At 39.3% G+C, this 27,001-nt stretch overlaps 1 protein-coding gene across 2 annotated transcripts in view; it reads left to right on the top strand.

Annotated features, from left to right (window-relative positions):
• The window catches only part of LOC135991313 (glypican-5-like), a 368,669-nt gene that overhangs the window by 118,109 nt on the left and 223,559 nt on the right, over positions 1-27,001 (top strand). The window contains exons 4-6 of one of the 2 annotated variants that reach the window (XM_065639811.1): positions 6,665-6,795; positions 11,425-11,484; positions 13,330-13,455. In XM_065639811.1, the coding sequence (XP_065495883.1) occupies positions 6,665-6,795; positions 11,425-11,484; positions 13,330-13,455 (317 nt within the window). The remainder of the gene's footprint in view (positions 1-6,664; positions 6,796-11,424; positions 11,485-13,329; positions 13,456-27,001) is intronic. The other variant, XM_065639812.1, reaches the window with a different exon arrangement.

Genomic DNA, 27,001 nt, shown 5'->3' with positions numbered 1-27,001 from the left:
AGCACCCTGCAGAAGAAGAGGGACCCACACAGAATACGCAATGGTTTTGAGAAGCATTTCAAATTGTTCAAGAGCCTGTAGCACAAGCTGTTATGTAGTTTATTTGCATAATTAGATATCTGATTAATGTAATATTTTACAGACACTGAATCTGTGTAAGTCACAGAGTAAGCAAAAATGAATATTTTTCTGTGTTACTGTTCATTACCTTCTTTTGGGTATACTGCATAATGCCAGCCACATGAAAACTACTAAGGAACAATTCTGTTTGCATTAAGACTGGAGGCAAAATGCGTCAGTTGAAAGCTGTGTTCAGAAGGAATACACCAAAAAGCCTGTTAGGATGATTGTTTTGGTTGTCTTGGCTTGTGCCTTAATACCTGAGTGTAACGCCCATGCCCACCTCTGAAAGTGCGTTAAACTGAAAATGAAGCTGAATTCTGTGCTCAGAGAATTATGTGCTTAAGTTATCTATGCATCAGATCTGGCTCAGGTTCCTAGTAATTCGTTATGAATTTTTATTTGTTCATGTATGACGAGCAAGTGTTTGCAGTCAACTTGGCCAGTTATTCAAAATCATTCCTGCAATTCTGTTGTAATTATGGTTGCAATAACTGCGCATAGAGGAACATGGGACTCCAGCTGGGTCAGACGAATGGTCCGTTCTACTTGGTTGCCTTGGACAAGACCAAAAGGAGATGCTGTTTAGTGAGAAACACTCCCTCTTTCAGGAGCCTCCCCTGCTTGCTGGTTCATTCTGTCACTGGGCCATCTTGTGAATTCTGCTACCAGGTACCTGAAACTCAGTATATCCAGTGGGACTGACCATGTCGGTGGTGTGATCAAACTAGCTGCGTTTAGTGAAAAGGGCCCCAATCTTGTCACGGAGAGCTCTTGGGTGGTACCTGAGTCTAGGGAAAGATGTTCTTTTCCAGAATTGCTTGTGCCAGCTGGTGACCTGCCTGGCTCTCAGGTGTCATTCCTGCTGCTAGGGGCTGCCAGCCCTCATCGCAGTTGGTGTTGGAGCCATCTCTAACCAAGTCAGCTCAAAATGAGCCCCATGAGCTCAGCTGAACCCCAGTATTGATGCTTGTACTTGGTTACTGAATCTCTGAAGAACAAACTACGAAGGGTTTTTCTTAGTTACATTTTAAGCTTGCAGTGAATAAAAGAAATTCCAGTAATACTTTGATAATTGCTTTCGCTTAAGGATGGGAATAAATAATGGACACGTAACATGCAATAGCATTTTAATATACTGTTATGAATTTGAAAAGTGATAGAAGGGAAATTTGAATAAAATATTGCAATTGATTTTCTTCTTGTGTTATATTTAAAGTTACCTAATTTTTCTGAGAGCTTTTGAAGTGACTGACTTGGATTGATTCCCAACGGAATTTTCCTTCCATACCAGATTATTGTAATTATAAAATTGAGCTTAACCTTTCTAGGTTGTCAATATCCAAGGACAAATGTTACCACAAACAAAGACTGACTGTCAGGGAAGATAAGTACTGAATCTCGGGGGGTTTTGTTGGGGGAAGGAGGGGAGCTGTCATTACCTCTCAGGAGCTGTTTATATTTTGGTTTGGCTTTATAAATGATTACCACTTCTCTTTTCAGCTGGGTAAATATATATACAATTTGAACAAAAATTACTTATAAAATCCTAATGAAATTATTGACTTGTGTGCTTAAAAGATTTTACACAGGGGGATAAACTGTGGAGAGCTTTATCCTGACCAGGATATGCAATTTTAAAAGCCGGTGAGATCAGAAAAGGACATCATTGTAATTTACAGTGAAAAATTGTTAAATATAAGATGTATAGAATTCTTGAAATATCTGATATCATGTAAAGCGTTTCCTTCTTTTATCTTTTTCCAGAAATCCTCAAATACTGTGAACAAAAGCTGTATGTATGCATTTAGAGGCAGGCTTCATGGCATGCCCAGTTGCTTGACTCAGTACAGATTATCCAACCATTCTTAAGGATGTTGTAGAATAAGGCTCCAAATTCACATTACTAATCATTTGTATTTTTAATTTGGGAGAAAGCCGTGTAGAATTTGGTTCATTTGAGTAGCTGCTGCAGAATTTGGCCAATGTGTGCACCAGGCGTTGATGCCTGAAAGGCTGTGCCTCATTTCTTATGGATTTAAGTTCCATGGCTGGATTCTTTGATGTCAAAGTGTCAACTCTGACAGAAGGTTTTTCTGCCTCTGGGGAATTCATAATGCCACACTTCTTGGTGGAATCTTTAGTGTCTAGTAATGGTCAAGTTCTCTAACTGCCAATTTTCAGAAGATTTGTAGGAAATTAATTTACATTAAGTTGTCCGATAGATTCAAGATGAGAGGAGAACGCTCCCCTCCAAGTGAACTACAACACATTCCTGTATGAAAATGAACTAGTAATCTCATACTTCATTTATGTGTTGCTGAACTTTGCTACCAGCAAGATGTGGGTTTTGTAATAGGTAACATATTCCATAAGAGAGAGAACATTTAAAAGAAGGCAAAATCAAAGGTTATTTGCTCCTTTCTCCTAATGATCTTTCTTATTCTCTTAGCTATTGCCTTTTCATTGGCAATGAGCTGTAAGCCTTGGTTTACATTCTATCAGATGTGCACCCACTTATCTTTTGAGCATTGCAAATGAACATTTTGCAGCAATCCTATAGTGGTAGGTAACAGCCACTCCAAAGGAGCGGATTCTGTGTTTACATAATGAACTTGTGTTGGCAGATTGGTCAACAGTAAAGGACAAGGTATCTGTTGGTGTCTTGTGCCGTTGGTAATCAAGTGATAAGGCCATGTCTGACCCAAAGGAAACAAGATCTCGTGGTGAAGGTGCAAGTCTGAAAATTCAAACCCGGTTTCCCCATAACTCAGTGTTTCTTGCTTCCCTCACTTCAAACTTGGCAGCTGCGACCAGCCGATTCCAGTTGTGATTTGAAATGTTTGTGACACCTGTGGGGTACGGCTGTGCTGACGCCTGCCCAGCGAGCGGGTATCTGGGCAGAGGGGTTCACCCACATGGTGGGTTTCCCCAGACCTGAATTTGGGTTCAGATCACGGGAAACAGAATTCTGCTGGAAAATGTGTCAGCATTTTAATAACTCCAAGCAATATCACTAGAAAAATCTTGTATTTTAAAATACTAAGCTTCCCATTATAAAAATCAAAGAAAATTACTATTCTGTACTAGTGAAAGGTCTCCTGCTTTAGAGAGATAAGATTCTCTTGGTATCCAGAAGGGCATGACATTTTTCCCTTGTTTGATTATATTAGGTATATTAAATATGACCTCAATGTTTAAGGTTGCTCAAGCTGCAAGAGTTCAAAGGATTTTGGATGAGACTTTTTTTGGTTTATTTTGTTAAGCCTCTGCAATAATTGTAAATAGTCATTCTTTTAAAGAACAAATAGTAAGAGGTCAAGTAATCCATATATATATATATGACTCTGTATTTCATTACAAAGGGATGTTCACAGGAGAAGAAATGTAGCTATGGTTGTTAGAAAGACAGATATTTAAGAAGAATCATCGGTGTATAAGTAGAAAAGCTTTAATCCAAAGAAAAGTATATAGAATTGTGAAATGTTATTGATAATTGAGAAGATAATGAGGTATGAGGAGATGTATGAGATGTTCACTGTTAGAAGGTAGACTTGATTAAATGTCATCAAAGAGACAAGACGAATGTTCGTAGTGTTACTGTAGTTAGTGAGAGATGTTTTTCCGTCTGTTTGTAATTTAAGATCATCAGGCTTATTTTAAAATTTAAAAATAAAATAAATCAACGTAGTCATTCTTTATGTTGATTCCTGCTTATTCTGAGTACTGAAAATTGAATTTAGGAAAAGAGCAATGCATTTTCCATTTCTGTTAATTTTTGTTAAAACATATCACAGATATCTCCAGTTCTTTTGCAGCTGATATTTTACAGTTCTCTTGCCTTTCACAATGTTTGATTTTTTTTTTGTTACTGCATCAAGTTGTAGTGTCCAGTGTCAGCAATACTAGCTTCTGTTTAAAAATGAATAAATAAAAAATTCACTTTCAGTTTGAGGGAGAACTTGGACGCAGTAAGTCACACACACAAGAAATAATCTTTAAAATCCTAGTCACCTGGGGCTGGCTGTGTTCTGCTCTGGGCCCCGCTGGCATGTTGGACAAGTCACTTTGTGCCTCTGCACCAACTTCCCAGCATGTTTTGTCCCTTTAAGTGTCGGATGCTGTTTAACAGGAATTGCCTCACGCTATTTTTTTTTTTCTTCACAGTAAAACACAGGGTGTATCTCAGTTGAGACATTTAAGAGCTACAGATGTTACAAATAATATATCATTATTCTATCTTTCCTTTTGTTAAATCTCACTTCAGATTAAAATGCCTGTGCAGTAGCTTAAATTTCGAAGCATTGCTAGTGTTTTTTAGCATACTAGTGAGAAGAAAGGCACTAAAAGGCCCATTGGACAAAAAAGCATGAACGTGATTTGCCCTTTCACTTAATGAATTGCTTTATTTTTAATGGAGTAGAACTGGTTAAAATTTTCCACTGAGAAATATTTTTTCTTTAAAATACAGTGGTTTTGCTTGATATGCAGGAAACTGGTTAAAAAGAAAAACCCTTAAGTTAAGGTTTGGCATAGAAAATACTGAAACTTTTGCAATTTAAAGAGTAATTTTATTTCTATGGTATAAAAAAATACAAATCAAAACAAAGTGATTATTTTCATTTGGATGCTTAAACTATTGATTTGCAGCAAAAATGATGACTCTACATATTTTTGAAACTTCTCACAGGAAAAGCAAAAAACTTGGATTTTTTCACTGCTTATGTATATGAGAACCACACTGCTTTTCCAAACCGCTCTGGTGCTAGTTGGTTAAAACTCTTAAATCCATAGTGACTAGATTTGAGATGTATGTAACCTGAAGACGTGAACTTCAGTGACATGATGTAATCTAAGATGGATTTTGCAGGAACCTGTGCTGGGAATTTGGGTCTGCGTGCTGTGGGAGACCTGGAAAACGGGGGGCACAGGAGAGAGAGGCGTCCTGGGCAGAAATGTGCTCCAGCTGTGTTGTACCCTCTGTCCAGATCCAAAGGGTTCAAAAGGCAGTTTTGGTTTATATTTTCATTTGCGTAGAGTGTTTCTTTTTCTTTCCAGAAGGGATTGAAAGAGACTATTTTGTTTCGCAAAGTTGTATTTTAAAGTAATGCTGTGCTAGTCCCTGGTGAGACCAGAACAATATACACAGCACATGGCATTGAGTGGGGCAGCTGGATCCTGCTCTGGCTGCTGGAGATATGTCAGGATTAATCCAGTATGTTCTCATTCAATTGCTACAATTTTAGATTCTTCACAGTGTACTATACAGGACCAGGCCATAATTCATACAATTGAAGTTGATGTTAAGTGTCATGTCTATACAGCTTCCAACTTTTCATCTTGGATTTGCTTATTTTTTAAGAGGAAAATGTCTTAGCTTTACACAGCAGTAGTTTTCCTGGAGGAAATGGACTAAGGTAGAGAAAATCGTGCCTGTACCTTTGCTGGCATATACAATGTTGTGGTGCCAAGGGGCAGAAAAATTATTCAAAGTCATCTGTGGTCTGAAATATTCAGCAGATAGGCAGTTGTGACTCAGTAAAATGCAGAGACCAGCAAGAATCCATCTTACCCTGGTTATAATGGGAAACTTGAAGGAGGGAAACCAAATTCAGTACTGTGTGGGATGATGGATTTGAGTGATTAAGGTCTCTGGTGGTACCATACCCATGGTAGGATTTCCTTTGTCGTCTTTTCGCGTTTGCTTGAGGATTTAATTGTAGGTGAAAACATTACAGATTACTTATTTGTGGATTAGAAAGGGAAGAGGTTTTACTGTTACTTAAAGCTGTTAGAGCGAATAAATGTGGCAGGATGCAGGAGCAGCAGCAGATCCACAGTGCATGAAGGATAAACACAAGCTTTCTTACTCCTGGTCTTGTATTAAATCCCCTGTGAGAAGCTTCAGGAAGGGCAATCAGGGCAAATGGCTGAGTGATGTTAGTGTTCTGAACCCAGGGTCCAAGGCACTGATGTTTCACAGGGCTGGGAATTCTCTTTTCATTCTGTTTTGTCCAAGAAAAGACTTCATTGACAGTGATTTGTTGATGCTGACTTCTTTTACTCATTTCCTTGTTTTAAGGAAACATTGTCTAGTTAAGGGCTGGAAGACTCAGTTGTCGTCTTCATTACAAAACCCTTCAAACCACCAAACAGGCTCTGCTGTCTATATACAGGGCAGACATTCCACCAAAATCTGCGGAGCCTACAGACTGCGGGGTATGTTTCTAAATAAAAGTTTGAGTTGGCAACACTTCTATCGGTCACTGTTTCAGCCTGTTTCCAGGTGTGCTATAGTCCAGGTATCCAGTGACAAATCCATGACTGTTGGCTTTCTGGTAGCAGTGCTTTTTGCACTCCCTCTTAATTGGGTCATTCTGATGCAGGAGACTAGTTTTTAGGTCCTGGAAGGAAGAATCTTTCTCTTCCCCAGATACCTTGTTTTGCAGTAAACACCGACCACAAGGAACAAGCTGACCTTGGGACAATTGTAAATCAGTTTCTCCATTCAAACCCAGTTTTCCTTTCCCTTCCTTTCATACAGGTTGATAAAGTGTGTGGACAGCCCAAACAACAAGAAGGGAACCTGTCGCCAGACAATATAGTGCCAGTGAAGGAAGCGACTGAAATCCAGACATTTGTGATGGGTCACGCGAGTCTGAACAATAAAAGAAGGTAACCTTAAGCAACAGTTGCTTTGAAATAAACTCTCTGCCTCACAATTTGTTAATAGTTCCTTGCACCATAGTGTTCGAGCCAGAGCCACACTTTTGTCACCCTGTCTGTTCTCCAGCTGTTGTCGTCACTGATAGTTGCACAGATGTGTTTGTGGTATTAGATGGCAGGTCTCTCCAAGAAAAGCATTTTATGGGCCAGACTTGATGTCATTACTTAGCACAAAGGTGTTCATTATTTCCAGAAAATTTTCATCATTTCAGTGAAAATGGTGAAAGCTTTTCCTCTACAAAGTCTGAGTAATTTCCACAATTGAGTCTAAATTACTTAAAATGCAACTGCCCGGGTCTTTAAGGACTTGAGCTTATCCAGGGGTAGACGTGGGAAGGAATGAAAAGGGAAGATTCATTGCCTGACACAAAATCAGTCCCTCATTTCATGGAGCTGGAGAAGAGTAATAAGATCCCTTGAAAGTGCTTTGATTTGTTATGTAACAGAGCAGGAGCAGAAACATTTATGTTTACGTTTGTTGTGTCCATCTTGGCTTCTGTTCATCAGCTGTGTGCCAGCTGAATTATTGCCACTGGCCCTGGCATGTCCCTGCTCCCAGATCTCCTAAACTGTTTTGTACTTCCCCTCGTGTAGCTCCTGGATTGGTTTTCTGTACATGGTAAGTGGGGATGGAAGGATGCCTTTGCATTGCCACTTGTGATACATGAGTAGATGTCAGACCTGACTGCCCACAAAATCACAGTGACATATTTCTGGCTAGCATATTGTTCTCTGTAACATCAGTATACATTTGGAATAACTTCAGCAAATGGGGTGGAATCGTGCTGGGCTTGTGCCTCTGTCTGAGAACAGTATCTGATCTGCCCAGGGAGTCTGTGTGTATCTCTAGATGTTGGATTGATAGGTGATGGACAGGAATGCTACAATTTCCGTAGCCTGGATTCTGGAGTTTGAGTTGTGAAGATAAGATTTTTATCAACTTCTATTTTAATTCTCATTTAAGCTTGCATGAATGAAACAAACACCACTTTAACAGATAAAAGTAATAGCAGTAAGCTATTTTAGAGTGATAGCGATATTTTTATCCTTTTGTTACTTAAAACCAAAACACGAATTTGTGCTAGTGCTTGGAGCTAATCAATTTTTACCATGCAAATCAGAGAAAAGAGCATTAAGGAAATTAAATTAATAAATTCCACTGTAATAATCCAAAGAACAGTTGTAGTACAATTAATGAAATATGCTTTTAAAAACAGAGAGCCCCAGGCTGTCTTATGTATAACTTATTGACATCACTGGGGCTTGTACACTGGCAACCAAAAAGGCAGAATTACCAACCTATTAACAGGTGACTTCTTAAACTGATGCAAATTGTTGTCTTTAATGGTACGACAGCAGTTCTTTCTGACTTGAGGATCTGCTTCCTCCCACTCCTAATCAGCTAGAATTACTTGGATGTTGACCTTTTAAAATTTAAGACCTGTAGATGGAAAAGAAAATATGCTAAAATACAGTTTTCCAAAATTGGTCTGAGCACTGAAAATTAATTTATCTAAAAAATCTAAACTGAGGCCATCCTTATATAATTAGCATAAAACATTACTGAAATACAGTGTTGATAATTATTGTGGAGAACCCATGCACCCAAAATGAATGATGGAGTAATAGTTGGAAGTGGAGAATATTTTTGAATTTTCCACAGCTTGCTGTGAAACACATGACATGAAGCTTGTACTTTGCTTCTTGGAAATGATTGAGAAACAATAAATAGACTGAAATACACAGTGATTGGCTACATCGCTGTGGTGTTCATCGTCTATCATCTAATCACATATGATATCAATAAAAAGCAATTTTAGGTAATAAAATTTTATAATGGATGGGTGAAATCATTCCTGCAGTGGGTTGTTTAAAATGTACTTAGAATGACAGATAACTGCTTCAGGGGATAAAGATTATGAGAGTAATTATGTGAATCCTTTTTGGTGCCATTCCTTCTGGCCATTTAAAAAATGAAAGAGCAGTAATGTCAGCTGTCTGTCAGCGTAGGCACAAGGTCACACAGGGAATAGGCCCCACTGAGTCTATTGGTCTGTGCAGTAGGCATCCCACCAAATAATCCTTAATTCAAGGGGACTATGGAATGTGACTCCTACCTTTTAGAATAAGGAAAGAAAAAGAGAAGGAATCAGCCAGCACTCCCCAAGTGAACAGAAAAGCTGTGGCTCATTCCCCTAATGTGTCAGAATATTCCCAAACTCAAAGAGAAGAACTGATCTGATTGGCACATCTGTAGAAGAAAACACAGTAAAGCAGCCTCTCGTCTCTTCTGCCCTACCTAATTAGACGTGCCCTTAAAAGCCTGCTGTGAATCAACTTATACCTACATATGTGTGGTTGCTCCAAAGGTGTTGCATCTTTGCAAGGCCAGTTACAAAATCGAGCTCCTTTTAAAAAGAGTTTGAGAACCTCTGGTTTCAGCTGTTCAGCAGAGTCAAGGCTGCTTGTGCAGTTGAAAAATGGGACTGTTAAGCTGGTGTCTTTGGTCCTTCCCCCGGGTGTGTGGTGTCTGAGTCTGGATGCAGGCAGACCCCTCGCACACCCTGGTCCTGCATTGTCCCTGAATTCACATAGCAGCTGCGTCCTCTTTTGCAGTAGTTGAACCCTTTTTTGCTCCTCTTATTCTCATGGGTTCCTGAAAGATTTCCCATCTTTATTTTCCCCTGCATTCCATGCCTGCATATTTTTTGTTATGCAACACTAAGCGTCAGAGACAATAGTGTGAGAAGCTGAAATTTGAATAAATGTTCCATGATGTTGCAGGAAACCCTTTCCTCTGATTAAGCTGAAAAGTATAGATTTGATTAGTAATTTTTTTTTTTTTAATTTCACAATAATATTCAGGGATTAATTGAAACTGGCAGGATTGCTGCTGTAGTTGTTTTTTAATGTGGAATTTATTATAACATGTAGAGATGACAAGAAAATTGAAACCACATGACGGTACGGGCATGTACACGGCTTGTACAGAATCTCACTTGGTAAATTGGAATGTTATTGCTGAGTTCAGCACAAAGTGCTATTCTGATCAGAGCCTGGACTCCTGGCAATGTTGAATACCTGCCTTTTAGTATGTCTGCTGCATGTAATACTTCAAACCACTAAACACAGAGTGGTTACAGATTTGGATATAAGAATGTGTTATGTTTAACAAAGAACTATAGCATGACACTAGGTCCCTGGTTGGTGGAGGCAGACTTTGAAATAATATTTTGTTGGGATTTCTTTGTTCTACTGCGAACTTACAGATCTCTTATACATCTTAAAGAATTTTGAGGTTTTTGAGAAGGTTTAATACAATGGTATCGATTTTATTTAAAATGAACTACCTATTGGGTCAGGCATTACATTATATTATTAAAATTTGAGTATTAAACTGGGAATACAAACCAGTTTATTCATGTCAGATACAAATTAACTTACTGTGGAAACTAACCAAACACTTCTGAGTGACTGGCCAGGGCGTAAGTTTCAGCAGATCCAGATTTTCCTTGTTACGAATTCTCATTTCCTTTTTTGACTGGCTGTGTTGGAATAACTGCTTCGGTGATGACAGGTGATGCTCACCTGATGACCAGTGCAGGTCCATCCTCTCCTGTGGCCATGCCTGCTGTTAGCTTCCAGAAAGTGCCACGGCAAAGCCACCGCTGTCAGAGTTGGTCAAGGTGGTGCTTGCTCTCTCCAGTAAGGGTTAACTGGATTGACAAGTACCAGTGAACCTGTTTGCAGGCAGGCGTTGTTCCAGCTGTGGTCACTACATCATATATGAGGGTATGGGTATAAGAAAAAGCTGAATGTGACATCAAATCATGAAAGTGGAAAAAATTGCATTGTGATGATAATGTGAAATACAATGCTTAATGTTAATTGAGGGACCTTGGGGTATCGGTGCCATGAAATGCATTTGCACTAAATAATTACCAGAGTTATTTCTGCAGTTTTTCTTCCAATATAACCTTAGAGCCTGTCTCTCCTGTTTTGCAAGGGCGGGTTTTTTTTCAGTGGTGGAATCTGACCAGAATTGAATAGTACAATATATCTGTATTCACATTATTTATTAGCAGACAGCAAATTGCTCACTGTACCAGAAAATGAATGCTACTTGTGTGTATCCCCCTTCCCATGGTGCTCATTCTAAACTGTTTGCCATTGTTTTCTTCCGTAGCCTCATATACTTACAGTTCTTCCATTTGGTATCAGTTATAGTTAATTTAAGTGCCACTGAATTTATTTTCAGCTTTTCACTATGTGTACTGCATTTGGAATTGTGCTCTCATTCGAAAAAGATTGGGAGAAACAATCTCAGTTGTGTTTTTTTTTCCAGTATTGCATTGACATTTTAAATTGCATCTCTGCTTTGGAAAAATCTCATGACAATTTTCCTCCTTATTTGTTTTCTTGTATTATCCTATGCATGTGCTTGATGACCTTTCTTTCAAATAATTTTTACTTTTCTCTTTTGTTTCTCATTTCTTTTCCTCATTTGCCTGAATTCCTGCTTCTTCCCTACTCCCCAACCTCTCCTGATTGATGCTTATTCTCCCCGGCCTATTCCAGTTCTCTGCCTCTGAAAGCTTCAAAGAATGACAAATCAAGAAGTTTGAAAAAAATCTCTCGGTAAGAACGAAAACAATGACGTACTTCATTGCCTCTACACATAGCTCATCTCCATTGTAGGCTGCTGTTTCAACTGTAATCTAGGAATTTATACTGTGGGGCACTGGGAAACTGTAACTTTTCTACCTGAGTCCTGAGTGTGTTTAATTTTATACTGTTGAAAAGTAAATATTTTCACTTGTTAAGATTAAGAATTGGACACAGAATTCTGCATTTGCCAAGATGCTACTTTGAAATGTCAGAGCCCCACTCTGCTGAAAATGTAAGGGTGTTAAAGCCTCTTGGAGTAAGCTAAGACAATCTTTAGACTCTTTGAAGGGTGCTCCTTTTCTCCTTTGAAGAAAACTCTATTTTAGAATCTGTAAAATCTTCAACATCTGTGTCACTTTTCATAATTGATACTTCTAGGCTGTTCTGTCAGGTAGGTGGCCTTCTGGCTGGGCGTAGATTTACTGTATGAATACTTAGAGCTCATATTCATAATTTAGTGGTCAAAAGGTAGAAAAATTGATTCCCTTTGTAAGCCCTAAAATTCTTTGCTTAAAATGTCAGCTTTCCTGCAATGTTAGGGCTGGTTCCTTAGGACCATGTGATGACTAATGAATCTAGAGCAGGCTTTCATCACACACAGGACAAATGGGATGGTTAAATGCTTTCGAGAAAGCATAAAGAGAGCTGTGGGGAGAGATGACCACTGCCTAAACCTTGTAGAGGCTGATACCTAGCAGTGGACTTGGATGTTGTTTGAAACACCTGTTGCTTCCCAAAAGAATCATAAATCCTGGCTGGTTTTGTGCCCAGCTCCATCCAGGTGTATCCTCAGTGTCCTCTTACAGCCAGGCAGAAACATTATGAACCAGAATGAGTCCTTTGTCCTTTCCAGTGGGACTGCTGAGGGACTTCTGAGACAAGCACATAGCTCCGTGACAGCTCTAGCACCGTTTTTGCGTCCTGCATCTTGTTCTCGATGTCTTTAACATCTTGTATCAGACAGGAGCTTCTAAAGCTGTGGAGGTTGGGCAGTTCCTCATTCTGAAGTGCTCTCAGTTGTCTGCTGAATTAACACTTGTTTTGTTACAGTTTGTGGCTACCTCAGCCAGATATATGTTATAAGTATAGTCTGATTATAAAAGAGACAGCAGTTTGCTCACAAGGCATTTTTCCATACATACGTGATCAGAAATTGGCTGTTTGTTCTGGCCAGGTGTAATTGGCAAAGCAGCAGGCACAGCCTCCTCCTAACAGGTGTGAGGTGCCAGACAATGTGAGAGAGAAATTTCTTCTTAATAAGAATATGAAATGGATAGTGACAATGGGGAGGAATTGGCCCTGGCACATCTCAAGGAGTTGACTTTCTGTACTGTTGTTGCATCTGTGGGGTACTTACGGCATGTTTCAGGTTTTATGATGGGATGTAAGCTTTAGAAAGCCTTTTCCACCCACGGGGTTGTTGATAGGGTTCTTAATTCATCTCACACATATGCACCAAATGGACAAATGCTTCCAGTAACAGAGAAAAAGCACACTCCTTTAATGGTTTTCTCATTATTTTTTAAAATGTTTATGCAGAGACAGTAGGTGTAGACTTTTTAAATTTTGTATGAATGTGTTAATGTAATTTGTTAAAACCACACTTTGTATCTAATTATGTGTATTAACACTGGACTAGGTAGGACGGGATGATATGTAGGAGTAGAAATACACTAGAAACAGAAATTAATGAACTTGGATGACTTAATTTCTGTAAGGATTCTGAACTCTTAACATTGTGGAGGGTTAAGTTGCTGGGGGCTTAAACCATAAGTGTGCTGTTCTGTTGTTAAATGTGTTCTTCGTATGTTACAGAGAGTTCATCAATTACATGAAGCGATCCCGAACCTTTTATGCCTCTATAGCAGAAAGGCTGTGTGATGGAGACCTGGTGATGAGAGACAGCTCGACCTGCTGGAATGGAGAGGATGTTGTAGAAAGGTAAAGTTACAAGTAAAAATTTTCCTTAATGGTAAAAAGGTGACTTCATATCCTTCGGATGGTTCAGAAGCATTCTGAGACATTGTAGTCGTCAAGTGTCTCTTGCATGGTGAACTTGATGCTTAATTGAGCAAGGGTTTTGCTGAAATAGAAGGTTGTTAATACTGAGTTTTAGGTACCTGTATTAGATACAGAGGAACACTTTCTTGAAGGGCTGCTTTGAAGAGTTCCTTTCTTTCACTATAGCAAGACAGCTCTTGGTCTGTGGAGAGATCTTACCCTCTAAAGGTAGGAGCAGTTACATTTATGCAGTCCTAAAATTACGTTCAGCCCTTCAAAGACAACAGCGAGGCTGATGTGGCTTCTGGTGAAAATGAGTTTGACCCCCCTGCTCTAAAGTGTGATTAGCAGGCATGACTGACTGGAGGTCATTAGTGCAGAGCTGAACATCATGTTTGGTCATAATTAGAAAAGATGTAGATCTTCCTGCAGAGGTGTCAGAAAAATATAGTGACTGGACCATTAAAGGATTTCCCTGCTATTTCTTTTCAAAGTTTCTGGCATGGCATTTTGAATAACTACTGGTTTTGGAATTGCCCAGCACCCTTACCCGAGCATGTTGTGCAGGAATTCTTATAAAATAACAATTAATAAATGCACTGTTCCATGTGGATAGAGACAGCTAGAAGCTCTGTAGGGTGAAAAGATATTTCTAGTTTGTCAGCTAAATTTTTTCCTCTCTGTATTTTATCACAGTCTTTCCCATCACCCTTTAGAATCCAAACTGGAAAATAAACTTGCCCTCTCCATGAGCTAGACTTTTTGCTGTCATTTCTCTTACTATGTATAATAGGAGACAATGTTGCCCTGAGGAGAAAGAGGTGTTCTGAATATAACTATATCTATTACCATCACTGTCAAAGTATACATCAGTTTTTGCAGTGAGAGCTGGTTGGAAGTGTGCCAGTGAATGTTTTCCAAAAATGTCTTTTTGTCAAAACAGAGACGTCCATGGAATTGTGTTGGCTTTCATGATGTTTGTTATTGAGGTGTATTTTGTGGTCTATAGCAGTTTTAAAAGAAAGTTTTCTTTCTTTTTTCTTGCTTTAAAACCATTTTCATAATTGAAAATGGTTTTGTAGGAAATCATTAATAATTCCAATGTGGAACAGAGAGAGGTTACAATTATAGGCTGTCCCGTTAAATGGAGTTCTGGCTCCTACACAGCTCTGCTTAGATTTCTTATGCGTAAATAACTTCAACTTAATTACGTCTGAGATATTCAGAGATAAATACATCACGTCTAACACATTCAGAGATAACTTTAAAGTTCAATATTTCAATATTGCATTACAATTCATATTGCATTACATTTCAATATGGCATTACAAATGTAGAAGCATGTATTTGAAGATTTGGCAACAATGAGTATTCTAGATATTAATGCATACTGATTGTAATACTGATTGAAGTTTTTACTGTGAAAGTTAATGAAAAGGAAGTGGGGTGAATACCAGCATTTCTAAACGGTATTTCCCTTTCATAGTACCTTTTGCTGGTAACGTGTTGCTGGATACGCAGTTAGCTTTTAGAACAAACGGATTTCTGGCCAAAAGAAAAAGAAAAGCAAAACCAACAAAACCATTTTCTTTTTCAACTCTCTGCATAGAAAATTAAATCAAAATTTAATTTTTTTGTTTTATTTTTTGAAAAGGCTGCTTAAATTGCTGATATGCACGTTTTAGAAAGGCATGAAGGGAAAAGCTGTTGCTTTTTCCTTTGCCAGTCTCTAACTTTCCCAGAGCTGGAAATATGCGGAAAAGTTTCAGGTTTAAAAAGGGTAGGAAGCTGGGAAAAGTAGCAAGGAAAAGACCAAGACACCTCATATTTTTAATTAAAAAGCAAAAACAAACGAAGAAAAAAAAAAGCTACACCCCAATAATGACATCAACCAAAAAAAACCCCTGCCACGAAACCCTGAAATATTTATAGTTAACGTATTAGACGGGCAAGTTGGAAAATAAAAGTTCCAATTCACATGTTTAATCAGACAGCAATATGTAGATATTTGTTAGTTCCATTGTAGTATTTATTGATTGCCTTAAAAGGAGGAGACTTTCCAGGCAGCCGGCACTGCCAGCAATGCTACACAAACGTGGCTCCTGCTTGCTGGCAAATTTTGCTCCTTTCATCATCTGTTTTATAGGCTGCTGTTGTCATCAGCTCTCCCTGCATGAGAAATAAACCTGTCCTGGTGGTGCCTGAAGATGCATTTCTCTTTGCTCTTTCTGCTTTCCCAGGAGACCAGATGATTAAATCTCAGCAGTAGTAAACAGCTCTGAACTCAAAATAGAGCCTTATTCTTAGCTCTGTATCAGAAAATAGATCTCCCCAATTAATCTAGTGGATCTCTTGTGAACCTGAGTTGAAGGTTACTCAGGCTGTGGAATTGGGAAAAGCTGCGGTTCCTGTTTCCTTGATGCTTCTTTGATTTCACAATGCTATTTAAAAGCTGGTCAATATTTATGCTGCATGCTAATTGACATGCAAGCTCTTTAGGAAAAACAAACCTAACCTTTAAAAACAATTTGACACACAACTGCAACCTGGAACAATATGAAATTATTACTCAGAAGTGGGGGTTGTGCATTCAATTAGTGGAGAGGACACTTGAGGTCTGTCAGAGGATCTGATGACTTTTTGCTTCATTATAACTCATTATAATGAAGACATTGCAAACACTTGCAACAGGAGTACTGTCTTTCTCTTCATTACTCTTTTGAGCAACTTGTTCCTGGAACAAGAGTTCATACAAGAAATAGTTTGAGGCTGTTAAATGCTCTGAGTATACAAAGAATGCTCAGAGAAGATGAGGCTAGAGCAGAAAAACTGGAAAAATATTTTTCAAAGTGAAGCAAGCTTGGAGAAATTTCTCTCCTGGAACTTTTCTTTCCTGGCAGTGTGCTGGATGATTATCTCAATACCATATCAGTAGAAGAGGTTGCAGAAATTGACAGCATGAACCATTATGCACTGCCAGGACCAGACACTATTCACCTAAGAAATCTAGAAAGACTAAAGGGTTAAACAGTTGAATTACTCATTGTGATACTGTATTTTTGTAAGACTATTTCAATAGCAGATGATGGAAAGATGTGAAATGTGAAGCCATCATTGTATTTTTAGCAAAATAAGGGTTTTGGAAAGGTGTGGCTGGTAAACTTGGTATGTAACAGTAAAATCTGTAGAAACTAGAATCAGATGAATATGATACTTACGGAAAGGAATCAACATGTTGAGCATCTTTAGAGGATCATAACAAGCATGTGGACAGGGTAGATTGCTATGGTATGCTTGGATTTCTGATAGATATTTGATAAGGTCCTTCATACAAGGCTGGTAGAGGTGAAAAGGAGGGTAGGTAATAGATGGTCATAAGTTACAGTGGAAAGAGATGACCAGTGGCAGTGCATGGGGATTTGTGCTGGACCCTGGCTGTTCATCTCTTATGAGAGACCTCTGAAGGGGAATGAATACCAAGGTGACAGCATGTGCTGATGATACTAAGTTAACCTGGGTAGAAAAGACAAGGGTCAGCTGTGGTTAACTGCAGGAGGAACTTGTAACATGGAACAACTAGGCAATAAAATGGCATACGAAATTCAACACGGGCGAATGTAAAGTGATTCACATGAAAAGAACAATCCAAATGTTATGTACAGGATGGCGTGTACTGAGGTGGCTTTCGCTGCTCCAGGCAGTTCTGCTGTCCCTCAAGCTCAGAAAGATGGAGTACAACTGCAAATGTATAGAGGGAGCAACAAGGAGGATGATGAAGGGCATGATATGGATTCTGTGTGTGGAAGGGCACACACGACAGCCTGACACAAAAAAAGTAGAAGGGGAATGTGATAGTGGCCTATAAAAATCATGTGTCATGGCAATATTGAATATGGAGTTGTTTTTCATTGTTTCTTTCATTACAAGAACAGGGGCATCTTCTTAAATTAATAAGTCATAGGTTGAAAACAGAAGTAGATATTCCTTTGCTAAACTTTTGGTTAAGCTATGAAACTTCTTTCCTCAGGATGTCTGGATGTTTAAAAAAAATGGTTGAATTAATGAGGTTATCATCAGCCCATAGAAATGCAAGTTGTAAAATGACTGTCTGAGTAGACAGGAGGCAATCAGGTACTGCATCCAAGTCTCTCTCTCTCTCTCTAAGGGCTGAGGCGAAAGGTTAGGCAAAAGATTTACAGCTGCTCCTGTGGATTTATTTTCTGTGGGGGCTAAACTGCAGGAACCTCCTTCTCCTCAGGAATATCTTTTCAACTAAGCTAAATACTTCTATTAAATCACTTGATCCATTCTCCCTGGCTGTGGTAGCTAAACAGGATTTGCCGTCTCAGGTCTCGGCCTCCTATGTGGCAGACTAGTACAATACAGTGCCCTAGGACTTTCCCAGAAGCTCATCTTGAGATGTGCTGTTGATGTCAGGTTTATATTGTTACGTAAAACATGTGTTCCCCTTTAGAACTCCTTTTTATGAAGTCTGGCTTTTTGTGAAGTCTTAGCTGCAGTAGAGTAGCCTTGTCAGAGACAGCTCTTCCTGCTGCTAGAGAAGGGGAAATGTGGTCTCACAGGCTTTGGGGTGTGCATGTGTGCATCAGATGAGTAATCCTAATTTGGGAGTAGCACTTTTAGAGAACAGTGGGTTGTGAGTACTACATTAAAGTTTGATAATCATTCAGTCTTTCCATGTCTGTGTGCCTATTTATTTCTTGCAGTTTCTATTTCAAGAGAGATGAAACCATCATAAATAATAAATAGACAAGCAGTAATCTGGGTACAGAAGAATTAAAACATTGCGGGTGTGGTTGGCATTCATCATAGCCAGCTCTAGGCACCGCATACACTTTTCCTCTCTTTCCCCATGGTTGTGCCCTTTGTTCTAAGAAAGAGGCTGCTTGCCATCCAAAACCCACCAACTGCAGTGCTCGCAGCTCTGCTTGGGCTCAGGGCTAGGGTGTGAAAGTACCTCAGGGGCATGTTCAGCAAGCTCAGCACTTGCTTTTCACTGTATTCATTGACTTTCATCCTCCTTTGCGTGTTTGGGCCTAATCCTGAAACAAAGACGACGTTGCAGCATTGTTCCGCATCTGCCTAGCTCTACTAGAAGGTGCATTCTCAGGGCAGCCCCCAAAGACAGGTCTCCCCAGTTATTATCACATAAATGGACCTACGCCTTTAGCATGACCATTTCAAAGACGCTCCTGGCACATGAACAATATGTCAAGATCTCAGAATTTTTGAAAGTTGAGAGGTCTGCTCATGACTGGCTCTGTGTGGGGACTGTCCCACAGAGGAATAGACACTAAAACCGCTTATGTTGCTCCTGCAGAAAGTGTTGCCATTTAATGAGTTGAAGTTTAGAGGCTGACAGATGCTAGTGAGAACTCTAAGATTGTTGCTACCATTTCAAATCTTTTTCTTTCAAGGAATGAGCACTTAGAATTACTTTGTGCTCTAAAATGCACACCATCTCTATTGTGATGTTCCAGTAAGCAAAAACCAGCTTGTCTTATAGTAGGAAAATGTGAGCTGGTAATGAAGAAAATTAAGTGACTGGCTTTATTAGCAGTGGTGGATGCTTGGGATCTCTGTGGTAAAGCCTCTTTTTCTCAGGTGCTGAACTGTGATATTTAGGCTGTGTCTCCAGTGCGCAGTGGGCATGCATTTTCAGAGAAAGAGATGGTGCTGATAACCCAGTGCCCCATGCTATGTGTACTTCGTAGATTTTATTTCAGACTAGCTCTGGTGCATTCCTGGGTACTGAATGCCACCAGCATCCTCAAAGTGCATCCTTAGTTCTGTTGAAAAAGAATCTGGTTCTGAGACTGCTCTGCAATAGAAGCTGGAGAGTGAGGAATGGTGACATTCGGGGGGTTAATTGAAAAGTATAAACCTGGTCAGAACTAACATGACAATGTAAACACACCTGGTGGTCACTTGGAGACCTGGGGTCTGAAACTTTAACTGCCTCAAATAATAAGTACTTGGAAGCTGCAACTAGCATGTATATTTTGTAACAAGAAGTTTGTTACAAAATTGTATCAATGTGATCTATTGATGCAGTTAGTCTACGGTGACAATTTGGTAGCACAGTGCCCCTGACAGTGAGGCGGTGGAGAGCTGCTGAGCTCTCACGCGGGGCTGGCTCGCAGGTTTGCTGCTTGATGGAGGATTCAGCAGGGGTGTCCCATCCCAGAGCTGAGCCAGCCTGCCTGATGTGTGAAACCTAATGAGATCACAGCAGGTACCTCAATTCAGGCTCTTGGCTGCTTTCGATGCTGTATTTTCCATTACAAAAAAAAGCCCCAAACCCACCTGTTAGAACAGTGTCAACCTTCAGGTTGACTCTGAAAAAAAATGCTTTCAAAAGTTTGGCAGAGAAATTGTTCCTTGGAAGACCAAGGATGTTGCACAGCTTCACGTGACTTTTTCTGAGCAAAGGGTTATGACACTTCTGGATCAATGAGAGATTTTACAAGTTAGAATCACACTGGAGATGTGCAATTTGTTTTGGGAGCTATTTCTGCTTGATGCCAAACTGAGGAACAGGTTGGAAGTTTCTAGGAATTAGGAGGCTGAAGAAAGGGATGTTACAATTTTTTCTTTTTTAGAGTGACAGGATTGGTAGCTGCTTCAGAGGTTTTTCTTTCTCCAGGCTCCTCTTCATGTCACATGTATAATTTTTTACCCGCGAAGTCAGAGTTAAGAGGAGGTCAATTAACAGGAGTTTGGGCAAGCCAGTAGCGGCAGAATACTTTTGAAAACCTGGGAGTTAAAAATGTGTGAAAGGAAGAGCAGATTTATTAAACGGTGTGTATTGATGTTTTAATGTCTCAACAAATCAAAACAATTCTGTTTCTGATTGTATTTTCAGCTTTTGTAAGCCAATCACCAGGTTGACTAGCCATCACGGATTTTGATGGAATGAGTCTCTAGCGAAACAGAGCAGTTGTAGCGGTTATCGTGGCCCACTGATCTCTACCGCATTTCTCAAATGGCTTGGTGAAGTCATGAAGAAATAGTAGATTGTACAAAGAAGAAATGAGCATTGCTGGGATTTTTTTGTTTGTTTGTTTGCCACAGTCATCAAAATATTTCCAAAGTAAATGAAATGCTTCCTTAAATCCGGATGGCTGTTCAGTATTTCATCATGTTCTGACCTAGGTCTTCAGAAATATTTTGGAACTAATATCTCTCGTTGTAAATCTGATATCTTGGACCGCTCTTTCCTCATTTGAAATAAACGTGTGTATTCCTGTAAGAACAGAATTGGGAAGTCTGTGTCTTAAAGAGCAATGCTTTGCTTCAGACCAAAATATCTATTATGCTCATTGTGTTTAAATGAGAGATCTCTGTTAAGTCTTCACTATTTGCACTGAAGTCTAAGGCCATTGCTAGTATTTTTTTATCCACCACAGAAAGAGCAAAATAGTTGTTAAGTTTGCTTGGATTATAAATTAGAGGACAAATAAACCTGAAAAGCTCATTCTCCTTCCAGGTTTTTGCATGTAGTTACTTGGTACAACTACATTTTGAACACTGAGCTGTTTCTTTGGTCAGGTCCTTACTGTACGACATAAGTAGACTATATGAGTTTGATTTCTCAGAATACTTTTGAGAAAAGCAGTCTTCCATACTCTATTCTTTTTTTCTTCCAAGCAAGACAAGTACGTACTGCAATGTAGTTACAAGTGCAAACAGGTTGTGTACTATTGAGTTTAAAGCATGCCGTTTCTGCTGTAGCCTTATCTGCTCTGCAGCCCAGTTTCCCCATTTTGGGTAATCCCATTTTTTTAAAACAAAAAAGCCCACAAACCAAAGACAACTCTCCATATTGCTGAAAATCCACAGCTTTAGGAGAAACGAAGAAATTGTGACCATATGTGTAATATTTTCAAATATGAAAATACTGGAAAAGGAGACAAAGAGGGGAAGAATTTTTTTGCCTGTTGCTAGGGATCATCTTCCCTCATTTGTAGCAAGTAAAGCACTTTTGGACACGTGGCTGGTAGTCCCATCAAATCCCTGTCAACTGCTGTCACTGTTTTTTGCTCTTAACTAAAGATTTGTGCGGATAGGTAGTATCTATAACCAGGAATTAGAACTAGCACTAGAAACAACAGATGTAAGTATGCTTTTAGCTGCTGTAATATTTATTATTTTTCTGTCTATTTACCCTTTTTTTTCCCATCTGTCAGGCTTAACAGCTGTTGAGCTCTAACCAAGTTGGAATCTCTATATAGTTGTTGGATCAGAAGATCAGATTTAGCTTTATTTGGAGTGGGGAAAGAAAAACAGTTGTGAAAATGACTGTAGGGAATTTTGTGTTTGTTGCCTCTCAGTTTCAAGCGGAAATTTTCTGAGTTTCTGAACGAATTGTGTGTGGTGGTTTCTGTTGGTGGTTTGTGGTGTTTGGTTTTTTTGGTGTTTGATTTTTTTGTTGTTGTTCGTTTTTTGGTGTTGTGTGTGTGGGTTGTTTTTTTTGGCCAGTTAGTTTGATCTGAAATAGTCTTAATGATGTTAGAAGTAGAATCTGCTGGTCAGACACAGGTTTCCATTGCACAGGTACAGCCCCATCAGCATTTCAGATGTGTCTCTTTAGGTGTGTATGAGTGGGTTTTATGTGGAAAGGGTTTCTCTGAATGCGCCAGACTTTGTCATTGGTAGTGCATTAAAACCTTTGAGATGTGCTAGAGTCTTCATTCTCATTTCTCCAAATCTGCCTTGGTTTTGTAGTGCTATGAGGAGTAAAAGGTAGTAAAAACATGTTCCTATCACTGAAGGTTTGACCTGTAGTACCCTGACGTGGTATGGAGGGGCTGGGGGAGATTCTTTTACAGCAAGTGCTTTTCAGATGGGAATCGCTTTCTGAGGAAATTTCAAGTGTAACATTTTGGGGTTAAAAACTTGCATATAAAAATGCCTTTTAAACCAGATCACTGGAAATACAAGAGAAGTATGCTTTGTAACACCCAGTAGGAACCCACACTTATTTTCCTTCTTTCTCTTTTTTTTTTTTTTGGTTCTTTAGTTGTTTTTCTTGGAATTTTGCAGTAAGTGGAGGGATTAGGGGACACCTGTCCACAGGCTTGAGCTCTCAGGCCCTGTGCTAGTTTGCTGAGAAAGGAATTGGCAAATCACAGCGACTTCCTTTTCTCAAAATGTTTTCCTTTAGAGACTTTCAGTTTTTATGAGTTTAGCACTTTCATTGTCCCCTTTCTCATTTCCTCAGGTTCTAGCGAGCAGCCATCTGGATATGGAAAACAGAAGTAATCGTTTAGCCTTAGTGTACTTAAAAAGCATTTAGCTTCTGTTATTATTGTGCCATCAGTGTAAACAACTTCTGGAGATAAAACTTAGTTGTAAGGAGTGTAAAATGCTGTATCTTTTTGCAGTATTTTCCAGTTTTTAGGGTGTTTTCCAGGACTTGCACTGTTTTTGTTGGTGGGATTTTTGTTTGCTTGGGGGTTTTTTTGATCTTATGGAATAAACCAAATACACTGTGGTGCAAGTGACTGTTTAAGATGTAACTTTGCCTGAGCTTACCCTTCCAAACGATGCAGAGCTCTGACAGGCTTTGTATGGCATATTATGTGTCCTTCTGTCAGGATGCATGAGGGATGAGCATTAAAAGTTCACTACCATGCAAGCGTGTAAATGCTAATAAGGCTGCTAATTACCTCCTGCACATCCCCAATCACAGGGAGGAGAGAGATGGCAATGCTGAATAGCTACCCCACCCCACCACATGTAAACTCATCATTTGGCCAGGGCACTCCAGTTCAGGGACTTTCTGCTGCCACATGCAGTAGCAAGCAAGTTGTAGTGGGGCAAGAAAAATGACAGGTAATGTTTGTGCGGTTCCAGTAGAAACCCTTTACTTCATTATTGGTGATCTCTGAAATCGAGGCAGCTGGTCCCAGGCAGGTTATGGTGAGTACCTGGAACAGCTGAAGTGAGTATGGAAACCAAAGATGAAGGCAGGTCTCCTGTAAGCCAACTGTCTACATGAATAAAGCATCCTGGTGAACTCAGACTTGATGACACAGGTTTGAATTTGGCTGATGTTTTCCTAATGTCCATCTCACAAAGTGAACAGTGACTGCTCTGAGAATACTGAAGTGTGTAATTTGTATGTGCAGGTCCGTGATGCATTTAAGGATAGAACGTGATAATTTGCTGTTGGTAAAGCTTGCCCTTTCATGTGAGGAAGCAAAAATATGGAGTTGGACTAGTTAGGAGGAGAATATATTGACTTTCGCTGGGGTATGTCATGTGTTTGAGGATATTGTGTTCTGCTGTCTGAATTGGTATCTTCCCTGTTCAGGAAGGCAAATCAGTTAAAAAGCAGCAAAAGACAGCAATGGGCCTGGTTGTCCCAGTTCGCTTGTTTTCCAAATGGGGAAAATAAGTCCTGCATTTTTGATCACTGAAAATTAAACATTTTGCAGAAGGTTTTCATATAGAAACTGTCTACCTTTCTGTTAAAAACATACATACCTTATCTGCCCTGCAAAATGTATCAATGTGAGTTTGGTCAGATTCAGGCGAATAGATCAAAACTGGCTCTGTCGGCCATGTGGTGCCAGTGCCAGGCCACAGAACATGAAGGAAAGAGGAAGAGTGCCTAGGAGACTCTCTTAATAGCTGTCAGATGCGTTGAGAGACAGAGCAACCTGTGTTATTTTCTGTTTTTACAAGGTGAGAGACTTCACTGATGATGAAAAGAAGCAATTATATTGTAAATGCAGAGCATTATGCACAGAATGAGATTAGAACTGGTTTTACCCCCAGTCACTAACCTGTAGTACTTAGATAAAATACCTATAATATGAATAGTGCCACCACAGAGGACTGTACTGGTTCTTAAGAGATGCTCACAAAGCAAAATCTATTTAGCTAAGAAAATAAATGCCTCAATAAGGAGATATTATTTGTCCTTTGTGTTTCTAATAGGAATAAATTCAATTTCAGTTCAGTTTTAGAGAGAATTTCTTAAAGAGATGTTAGGTAGATTTCAGTTATGAACAGATAATAAGGTCCAAATGAATTTGTAATACCTTGTGAAAGTAAGGTTGTTTCAGTGCATTTCATCAGTACTAGCGAACAGAAAAATAACTGGTTAGCACTTGCAGTTTTGCGTGTATGTAACCCATATCAAGTGATATTTCGTAAGAAAAAGAAGCACATAAATTCAGCTAACAAGATGTGTTCAATCTGCAAGAAATGCCATATAGTAACACCTAGATGGTTTTTCTTCTGTGAGATCACGGAGACTAACATAGTAAACTGATAGTAATTGAAGGAATTGCATGTTTAATGCCAGAAAGGATGTCACTAAAACATCTCCCAGGGGTTTATGGGAATATACATATGTAGAAAGGAATATCTTCTGGGGTGATTTAAGATTAGTGCCATGTAGGATCCTGTGGTTAGATTCCTCTTCTGCTTCTAGTTCTGGATCTATAAAAATCATGAGCTGTTACATCTTTAATCACGTGGGAGAGAACAGGGGACTGTCTTTCTAACAGACATGTTGTTATGCCGTTAAATAGTTTGCAGAAACCTCCTTAGCCATATTTGATGACAGTATCACTCTAAAACACAGAATGGGGGAAAAAATGGAATTAAGAAAACTGCTTCCTGCTCGTAAAATTGTACCTAATGAATTTCAGCACTGTAAATACTTTTTGAACACACGGACAACAGGAATGGGTGATTGCCTTGAAAGCTGTTGTTGCTCATCAGACTTCCCCAGCTGTTGAGATGACTATGTAGTTTACTGTTGATTACCACAGTAGTTATTTTTCTCCACAAATTCGGAAGATGCATTTACATCTATGGTCAAGGGCCATTTCTAATATTGCACAAGACCAAGCTGTCAGGCATGGGCTTTCGGTCTTAATTTTCTGTTCAGTTTTTTGTTCTGTTTTCTGGTTTTGGGTCCATCTGCTGCGATGTGTTAAAGGACCAGGATACATAGCTGAAAAGTGGTCATGAAATACCGTGTATGTGTCCCATGAATACTTCTGAGTGAGGCACCTCCTCTGCTGGAAAAGAGCCATCAAGATCAAAAAGAGTGTGTCCCACAGTGGTTGGACTTTGTAGTGAGACCTGGTACCTTTTGAATTCCAGAGAGAATTTTGTAAAAGGGAAAGATTGCCCCTAAAGAACCCTCTGCAACTGTGATGCCGCAGCCTATGGGTGCAGCTTTGTGAGTTCAGGTTTTGCTGTGTGACTATGCATGCGGTGTGGATATGAGCAACAACACCCTGAAGTACAGGCTGGGTTGAAGCCATATGCTGAAAACAGGTATTGTTTTACACACTGCATAGATACACAACCTACTCTCCTTATGCTATAAAAGAAACTTTTACAAGTGTATATAATTAATTTTAGTAGCAAACCCACTCTCCTTTCCCCCTCCGTTGTGCAGCCAGCCACTGGAGGGAAGGAATATACATCTGCAGCCTTGTATTAAAGCTGCGTCTTCTGGCGCTTCAGTGCGTTTATTTAAAGATTTTCTGTTAAGTAGCAGAATCCTGACTAAATGAGGAAAGAATTATTTGCCCCTGGATTGTATAACTTCTGAAAATTAATGTTTGGGTTTGCAAATATGAACTGAGTTTCTGTTGTTGAGGAAAGATTTATTAGTTTTGTCTGAAATGTAATACATTTTTTATGGTTTTGACCAGAAATCATGTTTTTTGGTGAGGCTTTCTATTAGGAATATAGGCTAAGTCCTCTCGCTCCTCACCACAAACTTTGAAAAGCTCAAGGCATGTCTTCCTATGACCCACACTGAAAAAGTGTGTAAAGAACTGTGACAGAAGTCAGTGATGTCTGTACCTGACAGCTGCCTCATGAATACCTGTGCAGCCCATTTGGCTGGATGTGCTCTGCACTGATCTTTGCAATTGAAACTGATAAGTCTGTATCCTTTAAGACTTTATATTTTTTTTTTAATGCAATGATCAAGGAAAGATAATGTTAAGGATTTCAGTCCTGAAAACAAAATTCACCCTGATGTGAAGTAGTTTTCTGGATGGACTGACAGTGACTCCATGCCCACTGCTGGTTAAGTATGACCTGCTTGTTGGAAACAGTTCTTTTTTTTGCGTAATCACACTCCTGTTGTTCTTGCAGTGGTAATGGTAGGCTTTCTCCTTACTAGTTAATACTTTTACTTATATATGTCCAAGTAATTTGGTGATGGCTCAAGTCAGTGTTTGGAAAACAATTTCTCTAAATACGAATTGAGATTTGACTTGCGAAGGCCTCTTTTTAACGTCGTAACATTAAGCATTTTGTCTCAGGTTGAGGGATTTGAATACAAATAATACTGGGTTTCAACATTTCTTGGGGGACACTTGTGAATTTGGTATCTACTCAGTGACTTATTCCTTTTGATTTAAATATTCTGTGGGGCAGGACGTTGAGCAGAATACACAGAATGATAAATCTTGTTATAGTC

Source organism: Caloenas nicobarica, chromosome 8 (genome assembly GCF_036013445.1).
Source record: "Caloenas nicobarica isolate bCalNic1 chromosome 8, bCalNic1.hap1, whole genome shotgun sequence".
Taxonomy (NCBI): domain Eukaryota; kingdom Metazoa; phylum Chordata; class Aves; order Columbiformes; family Columbidae; genus Caloenas; species Caloenas nicobarica.
Note: the sequence above shows the minus strand (reverse complement) of the source record. Positions and strands in the feature narration are given on the sequence as shown.